This window comes from Nicotiana attenuata, unplaced genomic scaffold, assembly GCF_001879085.1.
Source record: "Nicotiana attenuata strain UT unplaced genomic scaffold, NIATTr2, whole genome shotgun sequence".
NCBI classification, from domain to species: domain Eukaryota; kingdom Viridiplantae; phylum Streptophyta; class Magnoliopsida; order Solanales; family Solanaceae; genus Nicotiana; species Nicotiana attenuata.
Window position 1 is genome coordinate 58,385 of NW_017671809.1, and position 21,872 is coordinate 80,256.

General features: G+C 38.4%; 1 protein-coding gene across 1 annotated transcript; it reads right to left on the reverse strand.

Moving 5' to 3' along the window:
- Positions 1-3,487: 3,487 nt before the first annotated feature.
- On the reverse strand, positions 3,488-4,684 carry LOC109210358. Its single transcript, XM_019373760.1, has 2 exons — positions 4,213-4,684; positions 3,488-4,026 (listed from the first exon to the last, which is right to left on the reverse strand). The coding sequence occupies exons 1-2, from the start codon at positions 4,547-4,549 to the stop codon at positions 3,800-3,802; spliced, it is 564 nt and encodes a 187-aa protein (XP_019229305.1). The 5' UTR covers positions 4,550-4,684; the 3' UTR covers positions 3,488-3,799.
- Between the last annotated feature and the right edge of the window lie 17,188 nt (positions 4,685-21,872).

Sequence of the window (21,872 nt, forward strand, 5' to 3'; positions counted from 1 at the left end):
CTAGCAGTGTGTTGGGCGCCATCACGACCGGGGTTGGGGTCGTGACAGTATCGAAAGGATAAGTTTATTGTACCCGGTATGAATCATCTTCTACCGGGGTAATGTTTATCCATAACCGAGTACCGAAGAGATAAGCTTCTTCAGGAGACTTATTTCCAATAGAGTACTAAATAGATAAACATATTTACGGTGGAGTCCCATATGGATAAGCTTCTTCAGGAAGCTTATTTACAACGGAGTACTAAATGAACATCCATAATATAATATATTTATAACACTCACCCTTGGATGTTCATAAAAAGATAATGTGCCTCATTAAAACCTTACTAGGAAAAATCCCCTGGGAAAAAATTCTAGTGAAGGAAAAAGAGTACACATATTTAGTAATACGCATTGCTAGGTGCCTCATTAAAAACCTTATAAGGAAAACCCTATAGGAAAAAACCTTAGTAAGGAAAAAAGAGTGCATCGCGTATTTTACTCCCCCTGTTAAAAACCTTGTTCCAAATATTTGAGTCTCCGCATTCTAATCTTGTATCTGCATAACCAATACGATCTGCACCACCTTTGTTAGCATTAGCAAGATACATATAGCAATTGCACTGATATAGCGTATTTTAGGACCAATGAGTTCCTCATCCTCTTCTGGAGGTCGGAACAGATCTTTATTCACTTCAAGTGATCGAACACCCATTGGTGTACTTAATGGGTGCGCTTTGTCCATGTAAAAGCGTTTAAAGACCCTTTCTGTATAGGCAAATTGATGGATAAAGATCTCGTCTGCTAAATATTCAATTTGCAGACCAAGAAAATTTTTTATTTTTCCAAGATCTTTCATCCCAAATTCTTTCTTAAGATATTCAATTGCCTTTTGGAGCTCTTCTGGAGTTCTAACAAGATTTATGTCATCAACATAAACAAAAAGTGTAACAAATTCTGATGATAATTTCTTTATAAAAATACATGGACAAATAACATCATTTATGTAACTTTCTTTCAGCAAATATTCACTGAGGCGATTATATCACATGCGCCCAGATTGATTTAAATCGTACAAAGATCTTTATAATTTGATCGAGTACATTTATCAAGACTTTGAATTATTTGCATTTATCAAGACTTTGAATTATGTGCTTCAAGTATTTTAAATCCTTCAGGGATCTTCATATAGATTTAATCAAATGAGTCATATAGGTTATGACTTGCATTTAAATGGCATGACATCATGTGTCTGGACGATTGCACTACAGGTCCGATCCTCACAATCTTTTACAATATTGTGCACTATATTGTATCAAATATATCGTCGACGATCATTTTGTATCGGTTCCTAAGCGACATAACTTGTTGAGATCTCATCACTTTCTTTATTTTCAGGCACCTGAACTTCTTCTGGAGTTTCGTGAAATGTTATGTCGTGGGCTCTTCTAGAGCTCATTTCCTCCTCATTATGATCATTTTAATCATTAGCTCCTTATCATTTTTCAAGGATTGTTACCTTTGGAACCGATTGGTCTACCACGCTTCATGCGTACAGTAAACTCTATCCTTCAGGGACTTTAAATTTTAATAGGAGCATTTGCAGCTAAAATATGATATTTGATTTTGGATCAGCAAATGCTTCTGGCATTTGACTTGAATAATCTTCTAAAGTGAGGATCATATTAATGATAATTCGATTCATATAGCATATTTTTCAGTTGTTTATTCTATCCCCCATATGTTAGAAAAACTAACATATATCCCTAATCTTCTTTGGGAAACATATCTTTGTGCATTGTGGTAGAGAAATTAATCATATACCACATATCAAAAGATAGTAAAATATTTGGTTTCTGATCCTAAACCAATTGTGAGGGGAGGACTTATCATATATTGTTGGTCTGATGCATACAAGTGTTGCTATATGCAATTTAGAAAATCTTAGACCAACACATGAAGCTTTGTTCTCATAAACAATAGTTTAGCCATTAATAGGAGGTATTCACTGCTAAACTAGCTTGTATATAAACCAGCATTATCAAGATGAACTGTCTTGATTTCATAATCTGAAAATTATGCTCTTAAGTGAGAAAAGCAATTTCAAATGCCAAACTGCAGGTTGACAATAAACATACATGTAACCATCTTATATATGCATCTATAAGTGGTTCACATGATAGGTGAATGGGCTCATATTCACCTTTTATATATTTCAGAATCAGGGGTCTTATTCCCAACTTTAGCTGGTATAATCAATTTATTATGAGAACAAGCAACACAGGAGAATTCTTGAAGAATCTTCTAGTTCTTCAGTATATGCTTATCTGAATTCTCAAATAGCTCATTTAAAAATGGCAAATGAAAACTTCAAGTTTATCATGGCATGTGCTATCTCTTAGTAAACTTCTGGTTTACTATGACATAAACTTTTGCATTAGTAAACTTCTGATTTACTGTGGCTACTTTTGTATTAGTAAACTTCTGGTTTACCGTGATACATGATGTGGTACAAATTGAAGAATAAGGCGGGTAACTTCTCATATACATATTATTTTACCCCCTATGATTGTGGAAACATGAAGATTTTCAATCTTCCAATCATTTATAGTCTCAATATGATAGCCATTCATTTTAGTAAACTTCGGGTTTACTACAACATATGTTTTGACCATAATCATATAATATGAATGACATATTTGTATATAAGCTCTTCGAGAGCCTTCATTTATTATCCACAATCTAATATTTATCGGACACTACTGGTGTCATGTGTCTTCTAGGCAAACAGTTAGCTCTTCAGGAGTTGTTGATACATTTTGTACTATCAAATATTGCTCAGACACTTCTGATATCATAAGAGAAAATCACAATCAAATAAATAATATAAAACAATTGTTTAAGCACAAGAAAACTCCTCTTCATAATATTTTCCTACTTCAGGAGGCAATTTCAATTGTGTTACTTCTTCAGGAGCAAATTTAAAATACGAAATATTGAGTATATATTCTCTCAATTATACTACCTCTTCTGGAGGTTAATTGTGATATATTTACATCAAGAGCGTGTTCATATTTACGAGATTTATTAATATTTATCACATTCACTTCAGGGAATGGATTAATATTATCAAAAGTTCTCATCCTTCAGGAAATCGAACATAATTATCTAAATGCGCATTAATCACATCAAATTGTGATGCTTCAACCTCTTGTAAAATATTTACTACTTCAGGAGCAAATCGAGGCGTGCATTTAATATAGAGAATATTTATGTAGCTTATCTTCAATTGTGACCATAGAAAGCCTAAATTATCACTTCTGGTGATCATAGTCATATACCACTTCTGGTGGTTAACTTAGTTACAATGAGATATACGAAATATAACCACTTCTGGTGGTTGTATATTTCTTGCAAACTCTGCTGGAGTTTAAGTTGATCTACTAATGTTATCCATATTTTTCAAAATGACATAAATAAAATATATATAGTAAACATCATTATCAAAGCATAACTTTTATTGTTAACCATACTATCTATTACAAACAATAAAAATTAAAATATATACATTTCTACAGATTCACCACCGATCACATGACTTGTTTCTCCTTCTGGGAGTGCAAAGTAATCAGCTACATCCAAATGCATGAAGTCTAAATTATCTCCAGAAATAAAATTTGCTTCAGCATTTTTCTCTGTCTTCTTTAAGGAGGCTTGATAAAGCTCAACCAGGTGCTTTGGCGTACGACAAGTACGTGACCAGTGCCCTTTTCCTCCACATCTATAGCATGCATTTTCTGCATTTGGAGCTTGCACCTTTTCATGCTTTTGTTCCTTCCTTTTCCACTGCTGGTGGAGGGTTCTTTGGTGCATTATTATTACCATGATTAAAGTTTCTTCCCCGACCACGGTCATGACCACGACTGGGGCCACGACCTCTTCCGCGCTTAGCTTGGTGGAAGTTCGTCTCATTCACTTCAGGGAATGGACAAGAACCAGTAGGTCGACTTTCATGGTTTTTCATTAATAGCTCAATATGTTGTTCGGCTACAAGAAGATGTGAGATAAGTTCAGAATACTTTTTGAATCCCATCTCTCGATATTGCTGCTGCAGGAGCATATTCGAGGCATGAAAAGTGGTAAAAGTTTTCTCCAACATATCATGATCAGTAATATTATCACCACATAATTCCAATTGAGAAATAATTCTGAACATAACAGAATTATACTCACTGATAGATTTAAAATCTTGTAGCCTTAGATGAGTCCAATCATAACGTATCTGTGGAAGAACGACCATCTTCAGGTGGTCATATCTATCTTTCAAATTATTCCACAGTATGACTGGATCTTTAACAGTAAGATATTCCATTTTCAGGCCCTCATCAAGGTGATGGCGTAGGAATATCATTGCTTTGGCACGGTCTTGGTTTGATGCTTGATTTTTGTCCTTGATGGTGTCTGCCAGATCCATCGCATCAAGATGAATTTCAGTATCAAGCACCCAATACATGTAGCTTTTGCCTGATATATCCAGGGCTACAAATTCAAGTTTAGAGAGATTTGACATTATTTAGAAAAAGAAAGTTCGTACCTCTGATACTTTCAAAGTATTTGCTCGAGATGGCAGTGTCTCGTGCTGATAACGTGTTATAAAATAACGACTGTAAAGTAAATAAACTAAAGACAAGTAGAGAGAAAGAGAGATTTGTAATTCAACTTCAAACTTATGTACATAATAAACTGAAATCTCCTCTATTTATAGAAGAAAGCAAGCTGCTGTGTAAGCTGCTACTGCAAGCTGCTGTGTAAGTTGCTACTGTACCAGATATAGATAATCTTCAACTGGAGGTAATGTTTATCCATAGCGGAGTATCGAAAGGATAAGTTTATTGTACCCGGTATGGATAATCTTCTATCGGGGGTAATGTTTATCCATAACGGAGTATCGAAATGATAAGCTTATTGTACCCGGTATGGATAATCTTCTACCGGGATAATGTTTATCCATAACAGAGTATCGAAAGGATAAGTTTATTGTACCCGGTATGGATAATCTTCTACCGGGGGTAATGTTTATCCATAACCGAGTACCGAAGAGATAAACTTCTTCAGGAGACTTATTTCCAATGGATAAGCTTCTTCAGGAAGCTTATTTACAACGGAGTACTAAATAAACATCCATAATATAATATATTTATAACAACAGCTTTTTTTACAGCGCCTAAGGACACAGCTGTCTAATACTAAACAACTCAAATAGGAAATTGCCACGTAGCCCATAACATCTACTAACAACTAATGGGCACTTAAACAACAAAATTAAAACGATGACTCAAACTTAACACAAAAAGAGCAATTTATGATCAAACCAGGACTCCGTCGTTACGGTTACATGCTGGAATTATGGAATTTTTATTCTATGCTTAAATAGGAATTGAGATAGCTATGAGCTTGATTCAAATTATTGGCAATACATGATTCAAGATTGTTAAAGAAGACAAACAGTTTGCTTGCGGGAGGATACATGTCCTCACATATTGTAATTAGATCATGGTCATGTGTATGTATCCCATATCAATTAATACAATTTCTTTAAAATAACAAAAAAAATTTTAAACATATTTGTAAGATGTAAAACAAGATCTAAAGGAAGTTTTTATAGTATATTCTCAAAACATTAGTATTAGTTATAAAATAAATAAACAAGTGTAAAATATTAAGTTTCATCGCTTATTCTTATTTCTTAAGACCTAATGAATATACCTATTGAGTAGAGATATGTGCGTTTTCCTATTTCTTTTTCTTTTTTATTCTCACTACTCTCCCCATCACCTAATTGTGTGATCTCGTACAGAAAATGAAAAGTCATAATAGAGTCAGAATTCTTAGGATTAAAAAGGTTTAAAAATAGATACGCCTAATGATGAAGCCAACTGAAAAATCACATAGAAGACCATGAAATAACTTTGAGATAAAAAATGACCTGCAAAAGTTACTGTGATAAAGAGGCAACACTGATTTAGCTAGCAAGTTTGAGATGTAAAACAAACTAAATGCACAAATTTGACCGAAGAATTTTAGAAAATAGAAAAAAGAGAAAAATTCAGAACATATATGAAAAAAAAAACATATAGAAAATTGCCTGACAAAGAATGAGAAAGATTTATAGCATGTTTGGTCATGTTACTTTCGGCCAAAGTGCTTTTTATAAAGTTAAAGTATTTGGTCAAGATTTTAAAAGGAAAAAAAATATTTTTTCCCAAACATAGACATTAATTATGAATGAAGAAGAATGATTGAGAGGGAGATGAGATTTCCGTTGAGACTTCTACACTATTTATGGATGAATATATGGATGAAAGTTAGGAGGCTTGTATATATATAGTAGTAACTTTTCACATGCATCTATCACTCTCACCAAACTACTTCACTTCTTGTGGTTAGGCAAATCACATAGCTAATATTCCCCCCCCCCCCCCAACCCAAACCCCCAAGTCAAGATATTATTGTGTTTGTCATATTATGAAACATGGGTGATTCACCAAGGCAGGATCAAGAAATAAGTAGGGTGACTATGTCACGACCCGGAATTCCCACCTTCGAGATCGTGATGGCTCCTAACATTTTACTTGCTAGGCAAGCCAACGCTAGATAATTTTTAAGCCAATTTCCATTCAATTTCAATTAATAAAGTCAATTAAGCCAAAATGAACTAGAACTAAGTACGTGTTTAACCAGAAAACAGGAATTTCGATCAAAGCTTAATTTTAGAAGAACCCGGGTTACTGATAATCAAATAAGGAGATAATTATGTAATGAAAAAGAAGAGTTGAATTGAAAAGTAGCCGAGTAAGCGAAATAAAGCAAAGTAAATCACTATATTCCAATAATAATATGTGTCCCATACAAATGTTATTTCTCTCCTTTTATTTTCTCAGTACTACGTTTCTTTCCTCTCATAATAGAACCATTATGAGCAATTAATGACATTAATGTAACGCTATAATTGACAATCGTAACTGTTTCGTGAAGATTCTATAACGTTCCCCATCATTGATGCTCATTAATTACATATAATATGTATATGTACTTTTTGCTAGCTAGGTTCATTCCTCCGAGTCTCTTCAAATTATCAAGAGATCTGAGTGACCTTTCCTTCTTGTTTTCTTCTACCTTTGCCCGTACCTATTAAAGCTCGCGCTCTTTGAATACTCTTTGCTAGCAGTCACTCTTTTATTGATCCACGTGTCTTGACATGTCAGCACATAATTAATTCCACATTTTAACTCGATTTTCCCCAATACAGATTGTCCCCCCATTTGCCATTTATTCAGCAATTGAATATTTGGAAAGTGGATCTCATTAAAGCAGAAATTTTTGCCGCCATTCCACATATCATTACACCTTCTCCAGATCTGACGCTTCGCATGTCACTTCCATTTAATGCATGTGACACGTGGCGGCTTTTGATTGGTTCTGCAACCCTTCAGCGTCTTTTATGGCTTTTTTAACGGCTACATCAATCACGAAGTGACAGTTTTAATTATGACGTTCCCATCATTACCTTTTTGTTTTAACAGTTGCTTCTGAGTATAAATATATCCTTTGTCTCTTCTTTCATAGAAAAGTTTCCATCTTTGAATATTCAATATTCTTTTCTTCTTTGTATAACTATGTCTTCTTCAAACCCTGATCCTCAAAAAGTTTTTATTGTAGATGACCTTCCCCTTGCTCCTACTAGGAGCAGGAGAGGGGGTAGGCTACGTAGTTTAGGGTCAGTTTCCATTCGAGGTTCTTCTTCTTCTCTACCTAGTTCCACTTCTCTTTCATCTTCTAGAACTAGGGCTTCTCTTCCTCATAGATCTTCTGCCAGAAGTAGGGATTCCAATGAACCAGTCCGTGAACCTACAGTAGAAAAAATTATCCCTTCTGAACTTTCTTTTTATACTGATAGAGAATCAATTAGAAACCAGGTTTCTTCTATATCCTCTCATGATCGTGCCGATGTTTACCCTTCAAAGATTACTGAAGGTTTGATCTCTGTTGTCCGTAGAGATTGTCAATGGAGGTTTCATTTCCCAATTCTGATCCGTAATGCAAAAAGGATCACTTCCTTCAAGGCTGACTTTTCTTTTGTGTATACGTACCCCTTTACATTGGACTCAGTTATTATTGAATTCTGTCGCTTTTTCAATGTGTGTTTAGGAAAAATTGGCCCTATTGTATGGAGGGTTGTTGCATGTTTAAGATACTTGACTAATTTGGCTCAACTGCCTTTCACCTTTTTTCATCTAATCCACCTCTACTCCCCTAAGTTGTTCCGTCATGGGATCTTTACTTTGGTGGCGAGGAGTAAGAGGGTTTTAGTCAGCCTTGAGGATGATAAAGATCGTGGATGGTGCGCCCGATTTGTTGATGCTCCTACGGTAGGGTTAGTGGGTGAAAAAAATATGCCATTCCCTGAAAAGTAGAATTTTGCACGTAAGTTTTCTTTACAACTTTCTCCCTTCTCTTTTTTTTTATAAAAGAGTTTGTACTTCCGGTGACTGTTTTGCTTTTCTTCTTTTAGCAACCATGGGAACTGTTGAAGAGATTTCCAATTTCCGTGGTTGGGTATAGAAATTGTTGACCATTGCTCCGATGGAAGTTAGATCTTGGAAGTACCTCTCAAGTAGGTTTGGTTGGAAGGTTAAGACCTACGGTAAGAATTTTATTCTTTTCCTTCTATTTTTGTTCATTTTTTCATTAGAATGTATTCAACCCTTCTTTTTATCAGGGTTTCCTATTCGTGGTGTAAGCGTTGAGTCGATTGCAGCTTCTAGACTTTCTTTGGCAAGAGCTCAGGAGATAATCTTGAGTTCTTCATTGAAAAGGAAAGCTGACAAATCCCAAGATTCTGAAGACGAAGAGGAGCGGGATGGAAGTTCTTTGATTAGAAAGTCGCGGGCTGGAAGACGCGTCATTTCGGATGACGAAGTTACTCCCCCTCCTCGTTCTGTTCCCGTAATCGAGTCTGTTGAAGGTACTTTAGTAAGTTCTGACGAAGATACTCCCATGGCAGCTCGTGACTCTACTGAGCACCTCCTCTCGCGTGGGTTTGATAATGAAGGCTTTGATTTAGTGTCTGAGGAAGTACCTCTTGCCTCCTTCCCCATATCTGTCCTAATGGAACGCCTGTTTCCTGTTCTTCCTGCTGTTGTTTCTACTCCGCCTCAAGCCATTATGACTTCATCTACTGTCCCTGCTACTAATATTTCTCGAACTAAAATTGGTTCTTCAAGTGGAAGCAGGGTAATGAAGCAAATTACCATTGAAGTTTCTGCCGATGGTAATCTTCTGAAGAAGTCAGGCCAGGCTGACGTATGGTTAAAACCCTTGATTGGTCCGGTTGAAAAGTCCAAGCTAGAAAGTCATAAGATCTTTGACTTGGATGAAAGACATCGTGCAATCATCACTGAAGGTATAGACTTCTTTTCATATTCTATACCATTTTCCTTCTGCTAAGATTCTTATCCTTTTTTTATGTAGATCAATCTCATCGGTATGGAGATGATGAAAAGGGTTCCCCATACAAAGCAATTGACGCATGCTTACCAGATTGAGGCAGATAATTGGAAAGAGCAGTATGAAAGCCTTCAACTTGAGATGGAAGTTTTAGAAGAAAACAAATGTACCTTAGAACAGCAGCTAAGAGTCATGGCATCGGAACTAGCAGTTAAGAAAGCTTCTTCCAACCAGGGGGGCAAGGATAAAAATCTCCTCGAGTCGTCTTTTGCTGAACAACTCTCCAAAGCTACTGAAGAGATCAGAAGTCTGAAGGCCCTGTTGAATGAGAAAGAGGTTTATGCTGGTGAGCTTGTTCAAACACTCACCAGACCCAAGAAGATCTCTGAGTGTCCTTTGATAAGGTCAAGTTCTTGGAGAGTTCACTTGCCCCTTTACAGTCTTCTTATGATGCTGCTTTAGCTGAGAGGGAGGAGCTCAAGAGTGAAATTGACCATTGGGAAAGAGACTACGAGGCTCTTGAGGACAAGGCTGCTGTTGAAGTAAGTTGGGCCATTTTGAACACGCGTCATGATAAACTTATGGAGGTAAGCCAGGAAGGTTTTAACTTGGATGTTGAGTTAGCAAAGATCAAGGAGACAATAGAAAAAACTCAGCAAAGTCAAAGTTTCTCTTCACCCACAGCTGATACTCCCGAAAATGTTGAAGCTAATCCTGGTGCGGTGGATGTCTCGGCTCCTTCTGACCAAATCGAGCCTTCTGTTGTTGATGATGCCATCTTGAATTCTTCTTCAGAACCTGCTCCACAGTGAAAGTTTATTTATGAAGTTTAACTCTTTTTTTATTTTTGTTGGTGGAACATTTGGTGGTTTTACCCCTGATCCCATTTAGGGGTAATATTTTTGTATCAACATATCCCCAAGTCTTTTCGGGGATTTATAATGACAATTAGTGTAAGACTAAGTTCATACTTAGTTCTAACTTAATATTATAAAGTTTCTACTTCAACTTAATGCTTTTGTCTTTGAGTTTTTGTTATACTCTTTTAACTTTGTGCATTTTAGAAATGCTTAGTTAATTTCATGGATTTTTTAATCAAACATGAATTATAAAAGAGGGCCCTTTTATATACGACACTTAATGAAGAAGATGTCTCAACTTCATAATGGTGTAAACATACGAAAGAAGAAATAGGTACACACATGTTTCTTGGAATAACTTTGATAAAGTTTTCATTCGAACTTTGTCAAGCTTAAATAACATTTTACATGTATTTAAATATCTTCTATAACTTTTCTGTAACTGTTTTCTTTACAACAGATTTGTAAAAAGAAAATCCTAGGGTTTCTTTATAACCCATGGCTAAATACTGCCTTTATTCGTAAGATTTTAAATTTATATCCACGAGTGTATTCTTCACGGGTTTTTGAATCAGCCTTGCGTTTTTGACTCTTGACTTTGCTCTGAACTTGATATTTGTCGAGTAGACTTTAGGCTTGACTTGAAATTTAATTGTTTCAGCCTTCTTTGCCTTCCTTATACATATATTATATGTATATTGTATAGTCCCCCAAGTGTTTGATCTTTGAAGTATGAAATCTTGAGCACTTGATTATTCCTTCCATGCAGTCTTTTTCCTGAAAAGGAAAAACATACGGGACTCGTAGGTATAATTTAAGATGAAAACTACTTAACCCATTCTATTTCTATCAGAATAGTTGCAACCCTAGACCAGAAATTATGTTTCTTCCGCGTGTCTTTCAGGTCTAAGTTCATCATTTAGTGTGGGCTAGCTTCTTGCCAATCATCTAAAATTATTAGTACAACTTTAACAATCCAAAAATAAAATCGTAAGTGGGGATACCTGACCGTTGGTATTTCCTTCCCTTAGAAATATTTCTTCTTCAGATGAACAACATTCCAATTCAAAGGTAAGATCTTGCCGTCCAGGGTTTCAAGCTCATATGCACCTTTTTCTGCGATACCATGAATCTTGTAAGGCCCTTCCCAATTTGGACTTAACTTTCCTGCATTGGCTGCCCTCCTGGATTGAAAAACTTTTTTGAGTACGAAGTCCCCAATCTTGAAGTACCTGAGATGAGCTTTCCGATTATAATACCACTCAATAACTTGTTTGTGTGCTGCCATCCTTATTAAAGCAGTTTCCCTCATTTCTTCAAGTAAATCCAGATTTACCCGCATCTCTTCTTCATTTGACTCTTCAGTAGCTTGAGTATATCTCGTACTTGGCTCCCCTATTTTGACTGGAATTAAGGCTCCAGCTCCGTATACAAGTGAAAATGGTGTTTCTCCCGTACTTGTTTTTTCTGTTGATCGGTAAGCCCACAAGACTCCAGGTAGTACCTCTGGCCAATTGCCCTTTGATTCTAGTCTTTTCTTCAAGTTGCTGATTAAAACTTTATTTGTTGATTCAGCTTGTCCATTGCCCACCGGATGATAAGGTGTCGAGGTAATCCTTTTAATTTGCCAACTTTTGAAGAATTATGTGATTTGTGCACCTATGAATTGCGGGCCTTTATCACACATTGGCACCCCGAATCGGCATATAATGTTTCGCCAGATGAAGTCTCTGACCTCTTTTTCTCGTACCTGTTTGAAGGCTCCCACTTCTACCCACTTAGTAAAATAGTCGGTGAGCACTAACAGAAATCTTACCTTGCCTTTGGCTTGTAGTAGTGGTCCTACGATATCCATCCCCCACTTCGTAGAAGGCCATGGTGCCACAACTAGATGTAATAATTCAGCTGGTCGATGCATGTTGTTTCCATATCTTTGGCACTTATCACATTTAGCCACAAAATTTTCCGCCTCTTCTTCCATTTTTTGCCAGTAATAGCCAGCTCTAATTATGGTTTTTACCAATGATCTCCCTCCGGCGTGATTTCCACAATGTCCTTTGTGTATTTCCTTAATCACATATTCTGTTTGTGAAGGCCCGAGACATCTTGCTAGAGGGCCACCGAACATTTTTCGATATAAATTGCCTTGATTTAAACAGTGACGAGCAGCTTTTTGGCAAAGTGCTTGAGCCTTTTTCTTATCTTTAGGTAGTATTCCATACTGCAAAAATTGACAATCTTGTTTCTCCCATCCCAAGTTAGATTATTGTAATTTACCTCGTTTTTATCTTGATCAAGCACTGAATGAAACAAATGAATCGCGGAAGCGTTTTCTTCATTTGTTACTTCTGCAGTGGACGAAGGATTAGCTAGAGCGTCTGCCTCGGCATTCTCTTCCCTTGGTATCAACATGATTTTCCAAGTTTGGAATTGTCTAACTAAATCCCGTGCCTTTTCCAGGTATTGTTGCATCCTTGCCTCTCTAGCTGTATAAGTCTCCTGCATTTGGTTAACTATGAGCTGTGAATCGCTTTTGATTATGACGTGCTCTATTCCGAGTTCTCGTGCCAATTCTAAACCTATAATCACAGCTTCATATTCTGCCTCATTATTAGTGATAGGATGACATTTTATGGCTTGTCGTATGGTTTCACCCGCAGGTGGTATCAGGACAATGCCTACACCTGCTCCTTTTACATTTGATGAACCGTCAATAAATAAGGTCCAAGTACCAAGATTAGACTCGTTTAATACCTGCAGTTCTTTTTCTGCTTCCAATTGTATCCCTTGGCTAAAATCTGCCACAAAATCTACTAAAACTTGTGATTTTATTGTAGTTCTAGGTTGATATGTAATGTCATATTCGCTAAATTCTATAGTCCATTTGGCTAATCTACCCGATAACTCTTGTTTATGGAATATATTACATAAGAGATATGCGGTTACCACAGAGATAGGATGAACTTGGAAATAAGGCCTTAACTTCCTAGATACCATAATTAATGCTAGCGCAAGTTTTTCTAAATGAGGATATCGAGTCTCAGCATCTAATAAAGACTTGCTAACATAATAAATCGGAGATTGTTTACCTTGGTCCTCTCGTACTAATACGACACTTACCGCAACTTCTAAAACAGCAAGGTAGATAAGTAATTTCTCCCCATCTTTCAGTTTGGTCAGGGAAGGTGGATTTGACAGGTATACTTTTAAATTTTTAAGCGCTTGTTGACACTCTTCAGACCATTCAAATTGATTTTGCTTTTTTTAGATTGAAAAGAATTTGAAGCACCTTTCCGACGACTTGGAAATAAATCTTCCCAAGGCTGCCATTCTTCCTGTCTACCTTTGTACTTCTTTTTTGCTCGTGAGTATATCCAGAATCTCCTCAATAGCTTTAATCTGCAGGGATTTACTTCAATGCCACGGTTAGAAACAAGAAAACCCAAGAACTTACCTGATGACACGCCAAATGCACATTTCTCAGGATTTAACTTCATATTAAATTTGCGAAGAATCTGAAATGTGTCAGTCAAATGTTGAATATGATCCCCTGTTTGTTGTGATTTGACCAGCATATCATCTATATACACCTCCATGATTTTTCTTAGGTGTTCTTGAAACATTTTAGTCACTAGCCTTTGGTATGTTGCCCCAACATTCTTTAAGCCGAACGGCATAACTTTGTAACTGTAAGTCCCTGTCTGTGATAAAGGAAGTTTTCTCTTCATCTAGAGGATCCATTTTAATTTGATTATATCCTGAATAGGCATCTAAAAAACTTAATAATTCATGCCCTGCAGTAGCATCAATTAGCTGATGTATGTGCGGTAATGGAAAAGAATCTTTAGGGAAAACTTTATTTAGATCAGTATAATCTACACACACTCGCCACTTACCATTCTTTTTGGGCATCACTACATTATTAGCCAACCAATCTGGATACTTTACCTCGTGGATGGACCCGATTTTTAAAAGTTTTTGCACCTCATCTTGAATCACCTAATTCTTGAAGGAGCCTTGCTTCCTTTTCTTTTGTTTGACAAGTGGGTATGATGGATCTTCATTTAATTTGTGGGTCATTATCTCCGGTGGTATACCTGTCATATCTGAATGGGACCAAGCAAAACAATCTGCGTTAGCCTTTACAAATTCAATCAACTTACATTTTATCTCTGGGATAAGGAGGTTCCAACGTAGACTTTTCTGTCTAGCCAATGTACAAATAGTACCACAGCTTCCAGTTCCTCCATCGCTGCTTTGATGTTTTCATTTTCTTCTGGTTCTTGAATACTATCGGGCCTCGAATCTACATCTGTTTGCCCGTCTTCAGTTGAGGCTCATGTTGCTGCATCCTCAACTGAATTCGGTGATTGCTATTTTTCATCATATTTTGCTCTTGAATCTGCCACAGAGTTAATGCTTCGAGAAGCTTGTTGGTCAATACGGATTTGCCGTATTCCCCATTGTGATGGAAACTTGATAACTTGATGTAAAGTAGATGGAACAACGTCCATTTCGTGAATCCATGGTCTGCCGAGAATTATATTGTAAGCCATATCCATTTCTACTACCTGAAATTTGGTGTCTTTGACTACTCCTTCTGCGAATGTGGTGAGTATTATCTCCCATTTTGCTACGACGCTCGAGTTGTCAAAAGTAGACAAGGTATGTGCCTTGGGTATCAACTTATCATTGGCTTGCATCTCGTTTATCACTCTTAACAGAATGATATTCAGGGAACTACCTAGGTCAATCAAAACTCGTTTTACATTAGTGTCATGTACAAGTAAAGATATTACCAGCGCATCATTATGCCGGGTTAGCACGCCATCTGCATCTGCATCATCAAATGTAATACTATCTTCTTCCAACACCTGTCGAACTCGCTTCCCGTGGGTAACTATAATTTTTGACACTTTCTTTGTTGCCGTGTATGTTACGCCATTGATCTCTTCCCCTCCACTTAAGACATTAACCTTCCTTTTAGGTGAAGGAGGGTTTGGCGGTTCCTGCCTATTCTTCATATATGCTTGCTTTCCCTTTTCACTAAACAATTTAGTTAAATACCATTGTTTTAATGAATGTTCCACTTCACCTTGTAATAATCTGCAATCTGCCGTTTTGTGACCGTGATCGTTGTAAAACTCGCACCAAAAATCGGGATTTCGCTTGTTTGGGTTTAATCTCATTTCCTTTGGCCACTGTACCTTGTCTCCCATGCTTCTCAAAACAGCCACCAACTCAGAAGTGATAATATTAAAACTGTAGCCTCCGATCTTTGCTTTCGAGCTTCTGTCATCATCACGCGTATCTCGCATGTTTCGTTCTTTTCTGAACCTTGATGATGAACCTTAATCTCTATCTCTTGAACTAGGATCATACCTTGGGTTTTCCTGTTTTGAACGCGAATCCCTTCATGCTGGTCCCATGTAAGGCTCGTACCTATTTTTACCGGACCTTTTTTTCAGTTTCAGCTCGTCTTGAACTCACCCTTTCATCTTTTTGAGACTGAATGATATTATCTTCTTCTATCCGCAGCTTTGTGCTGTATCTATTATAAACATCATTCCAAGTTGTTGCTGGAAATTCTCGCAAACTTTCTTTGAGTCTCCTCATGGCTTCCGAGCTTTTTTCATTTAGATTACTGGCAAAGGCCATAGCGGCCCAGTTATCAGGTACACGTGGCAACATCATCCTTTCACGCTGGAATCTGTCTACGAATTCCCTGAGCAGCTCCGCATCTCCTTATTTTATTTTGAAAATGTCCTCCATTGATTTTTCAACTTTTTGAGCTCCCGAGTGTGCTTAAATAAATGAATCTACAAGCTTAGCAAAAGAATCAATAGAATTTTCAGGTAAAAGAGAGTACATGTTAATGGTCCTTTCGTAAGTGTTTCTCCGAATTTTTGACCATTACTGATTCAATTTCTTGCTTGGTCAAATGGTTTCCCTTCTCAACCGTTTGTAAATGCAGTTACGTGATCTCGTGGATCAGTTGTTCCATCGTATTTCGGAATATCGGGCATCTTGAATTTCTTTGGAATCGGTAAAGGAGCGGCACTTGGCTTCCAAGGTTGTTGAGAGTATTTGTACATATCTATGCCCTTGATTACATGCGGCACTCCAGCTATTTGCTCTATGCGATCGTTCTGCTCCTTGAGCTGTTTCTGCAAAGTTAGTACTAAACTTTGTAAATCAGCATTAACTGGGTTACCTGACCCTCCATCACGAGATTCGCTAGGAGTTCCTCCACTGCCTGAGTTAACGATTCCTGAGCGAGGATTTTCCACGGTGTTGTTGTTTGGAGTTGGTGTTGGTGGCACAACACCTGGCAGCTGGTTAGCAAAAGCATGAAGAGCATTACTGACCTGTTGGGCGATTAATCTTTTCAAAGCTTCATCAATATCTTGATCATTTTCGAACTACTCATTCATATTGATTCAGACCCATCAGGTGTCCCCTCTCGGGATTGTCGAGGAGAATTTCGTTCTGAGGGAATTGGAGTTCTATCATCTTGTTGATTCTCCTGATGTTGCTGATTTTCTTGGTGTTGTAAATTTTCTTGGTTGTTGTCGTTGACATTCAACATGACTGTTTTGCCAAAAGAGTCGGTTTAGAAAGTGAAAGATTATCAGATTCCCGGTAACTGAACCAATTTGTTTAACCAGAAAATAGAAATTTCGGTCAAAACTTAATTTTAGAAGAACCTGGGTTACTGATAACCAAATAAGGAGATAATTATGTAATGAAAAAGAAGAGTTGAATTGAAAAGTAGTTGAGTAAGCGAAATAAAGCAAAGTAAATCAGTATATTCCAATAATAATCTGTGTCCCATACAAATGTTATTTCTCTCTTTTTATAGCTATTTCTCAATACTACGTTTCTTTCCTCTCATAATAGAGCCATTATGAGCAATTAATGACATTAATGTAACACTATAATTGACAATCGTAACTGTTTCATGAAGATTCTATAACATTCCCCATCTTTGATGCTCATTAGTTACATATAATACGTATCTGTACATTTTGCTAGCTAGGTTCATTCCTCTGATGTCTCTTCAAATTATCAAGAGATCCGAGTGACCGTTCCTTCTCGTTTTCTTGTACCTTTGCCCATACCTATTAAAGCTCGCAGCTCTTTGAATACTCTTTGGTAGCTATCACTCTTTCATTGATCCACGTGTCTTGACATGTCAGCACATAATTAATTCTACATGTTTACTCGATTTTGCCCAAAACAGTGTAGAATAACATAATGCCCATGGTATCTACTACAATCCAGATCTGGAGTCACAATTCACGAGCTTCTAGAATTTCTACAAACAAGGTCTGAAATAAATACAATTGTTCTGAACAGAAAGAAATAGTAAAATATGGGTAGTTGGAGGGGACTTCAACTTCTGCGGACGTCAGCATATCTATCTCGAGTCTCCAATGAGCGATCCAAGCTGCTACGCTGTCACGACCCAATTCCCAACCCGATCGTGATGGCGCCTCTCGTGAAGACAAGGCCAGCCAGAACAACGCAACACCTCTTTCAAAGCAATTAATTAATATTAACAATTCTAACACATGCTTAATATAGTCAATAATGTGGAATTAGCGATAAAAACAAGGAAAACCATCCCGACACAGCCCAAACCGGGGTGTCACAAGTCATGAGCTACTACAGAGTTTGCTATAAGTCTACAAAGAGTAATATCCGGTACAATAGTCTGAAGAAAACATAAGTGATATAAGATAGGGGAGACAAGGGGCTGCGGACGTCAACCGCCACCTCGTATCTCCAAATCGCTGCCTGGTCTGGAAGGAAATCAGCGCTCAGGTGCGGACTCTGCTATGCCTGAATCTGCACACATGGTGCAGGGAGTAATGTGAGTACTCCGACCCAGTGAGTAATAATAATAAATAATAACCGAAGGCATGAAAACACATAACTGCACAAAGCAATTCTATATCTGGCAGTAAAAACAGTAAAACAGTGGAACAGTAAAGCGTCGAATGAAATCTCCTTTTAAAATCAGGTAAATCAGGTAAAACAACAAGTAAATAGTGAGTAAAAATCTGCCCCTCGGCTCAGCATCAATCGCTCAGAATAGTATCAGCCCCTCGGGCTTAGTATCAGTCACTCAGCATAATAACAGCCCCTCGGGCTCACTCTCATATCACATGGGTACCCGCGCTCACTGTGGGTGTGCAAACTCCGGAGGGGCCCCTTACGGCCCAAGCGCTATATCATCATAAGGCCTGAAGCCTTCTCACATCACACTCGAGGCCTGAAAGCCTCCTCACCATCACTCGAGGCCTGAAAGCCTCCTCACAATACACTTAGAGGCCTGAAAGCCTCCTCACAACACTCGAGGCCTGAAAGCCTCCTCACATCACGCTCAAGGCCTGAAAGCCTCACTCAGTCCAGAACATCATAACCCCTCAGGCATCAATAACATAATAGGTCTCAGCCTAAACAACAGTAAAATATCCTTTAAAACCTCAGAAGTTTCAATTAAAGTGGGTGAGTTTGCAAAACAGTATAATCATTAAGACTGAGTTCAAATAACGTATCAAGTAGTGAGGAAATAGTGAAAACAATCCCCGAAGGATTCAAATAATCGGCGTTAAGCCCAAAACATGGCAATAAGCCCAAATCATACTGATAAACAAAATAACTCAGTCAAATACGCGGTAAAATATCAAGCGGGACGGACCAAGTCGCAATCCCCAGTAGTAACAACCTCGCGCTCGCCATTAAGCGCGTGTTTCACCTCAATATAGCACTACGTTGTGCAAATTCGGGGTTTCAAACCCTCAGGATATCATTTACTATCATTACTCACCTCAAGCCGCCAAAATCCTAGCTCGCTATTCCCTTGCCTCGCGAATCAACCTCCTCGTGCGTAGAATCTGATCAAAGCCACAAGGAATACGTTACAATAGGCTAAGGGAACATAACCCAATCGAAAAGACTCGAAAAATATCGAAACTCACGAAATTGGCAAAACCCGAGCCCCGGGCTCATTTCTCAAAAAATCAGAAAATTCACATCACCGGATTCCTTATCCCGCCACGAGTCTATACATATCAAATTTACCAAAATCCGAGCTCAAATGCTCCCTCAAACCCCAAATTTTCTTTCTTTTAAGTTCAAGCCCTAACCTCCATTTTTGACCTCTAATTCCTTGATTTTTCACCCTTAATTCATGTAATAACACATTAGATTTATGTTTTAGGCTCAGAATTCCTTACCTCAATGAAGTCCCTTGATTCCCTCTCCAAAACCGCACAATAACCTCCAAGTCCGAAGTGAAAATGTTAAGTTCTTTCAAAAATTCGCGAAGATGGAATTAAATATCTCTGACCTGGCCTTTTCGCTTCTGCGGTCATTTTTCCGCTTCTGCAGAATTTACTAACTCACCCAGGACCGCTTCTGCGGTCCAATACCGCTTATGCAGTGACCGCATCTGCGGGCCACCGACCGCTCCTGCGGAAACCCCCCAAACTCCTCTATTCGCTTCTACGATGCCCAATCCGCATCTGCATCACCGCAGATGCGACTCTAAGCCCGCACCTGCGGAAGCGGCCTCTCTCCTCCAAAACCGCACCTGCGACCATTTACCCGCATCTGCGGAACCGCATCTGCGGCCCCCTTTCCGCAGATGCGGAAATACCAGATACCAGGCATATCAGCAATCACACAAGTCCAAAATTCACCCCGTTGGCCATTCGAAATCACCCCGAGGCCCCCGGGACCTCAACCAAAAGTGACAACCCATTCTAAAACATCATCCAAACTTGCTCCAATCATCAAAACACATCTAATAACGCTAGAATCATAAATTCTCACCGAATTCAAGCCTAAGTTTATCAAAAACTTCCGAAATACGCATTTGATTAAAAACCTGACCAAAACACCTCCGAATGACCTGAAATTTTGCACACACATCCAAAATCACCTAACGAACCTACAGCAACTCTCGGAATTCCATTCCGACCCTCGGATCAAAATCTCACCTATCAATCGGAAGTCGCCAAAATACTAACTTCGCCAATTCAAGCCTATTTCTACACCGAGCCTCCTAAAATGAATTTCGATCACACTCCTAAGTTACAAATCAACCCCCGAAGCTAACCAAATCACCGGAAATCACATCCGAGCCCTCTAACTCATAGGTCAACATCCGGTTGACTTTTCCAAAATAAGCCTTCCTTAAAGAGACTAAGTGTCTCATTTCCATCCAAAACCAATCCAAATCGACTCATTCACCCGAGACCCTTCTAATAAGACATAAGGAAGCAGGAAAATGGGGAAACGGGGTGGTAACTCACGTGACGACGGGCCGGGTCATCACATCCTCCCCAACTAAAACAAACGCTCGTCCTCAAGCGGGTCAAGAAACATACCTGAAGTCCCAAACAGTTGAGGATATCTGCTCCGCATCTCTCGCTCGGTCTCCCAAGTAGCCTCCTCCACGGGCCGACCTCTCCGCTGCACCTTCACCGAAGCTATATCCTTTGATCTCAACTTTCGAACCTGACGACCCAAAATAGCCACTGGCTCCACATCATAGGTCAAATCATCATCCAACTGAACAGTGCTGAAGTCCAATACATGAGACGGGTCCCTAATATACTTCCGGAGCATAGATACATGAAATATCGGATGCACTCCCGACAAGCTGGGTGGCAAGGCAAGCTCATAAGCCACCTCCCCAATCCTCCTAAGTACCTCAAAAGGTCCAATAAACCGTGGACTCAGCTTCCCTTTCTTCCCGAACCGCATAACACCCTTCATGGGCGAAACCTTCAGCAAGACCTTCTCACCAACCATATATGACACATCCCGAACCTTACGATCCGCATAACTCTTCTGACGCGACTGTGCTGTACGAAGCCTCTCCTGAATTAGCTTCACCTTCTCTACGGCATCCTGGACCATCTCTGTCCCCAATAACCTAGCCTCGCCGGGCTCGAACCATCCAGCCGGAGATCTACATCGCCTCCCATACAACGCCTCATAAGGAGCTATCTGAATGCTCGATTGATAACTGTTGTTGTAGGCAAACTCTGCGAGCGCCAAAAGTGATGAGTAAATTCGTGAAGGTAAGAGGGGAAGCAAGTCAAAGAAAATGAATTTTCGTCCAAATTTGGCATGTTAGGATAAAATACGGGCCGAACATTAATACCCGATATTTGTGGACTAGTACCATACAAGGTACCATATGACCATGATGGTATGATATATATATATATATATATCTATATATATATATATATAAAGCCTAATTACCGGGTAACGGGACACTACCTAATTACCTAATAAGTAGATAAAGATTAAACCTTCCCACCCCATCCCCACGTGGCAGCAAGCCACACCCTAAAGAAATGACTCTTAGTCATTTCTTATGAGGTGACAAACTAATGTGAAGTCTTACATATCAAAGACTAATCTAAAACTAATGTAAAGTTTTACATTCCAAATGTTTTCCATATCAAGGACTACCATCAGAAGTGGGAGAGAGAACGTTAG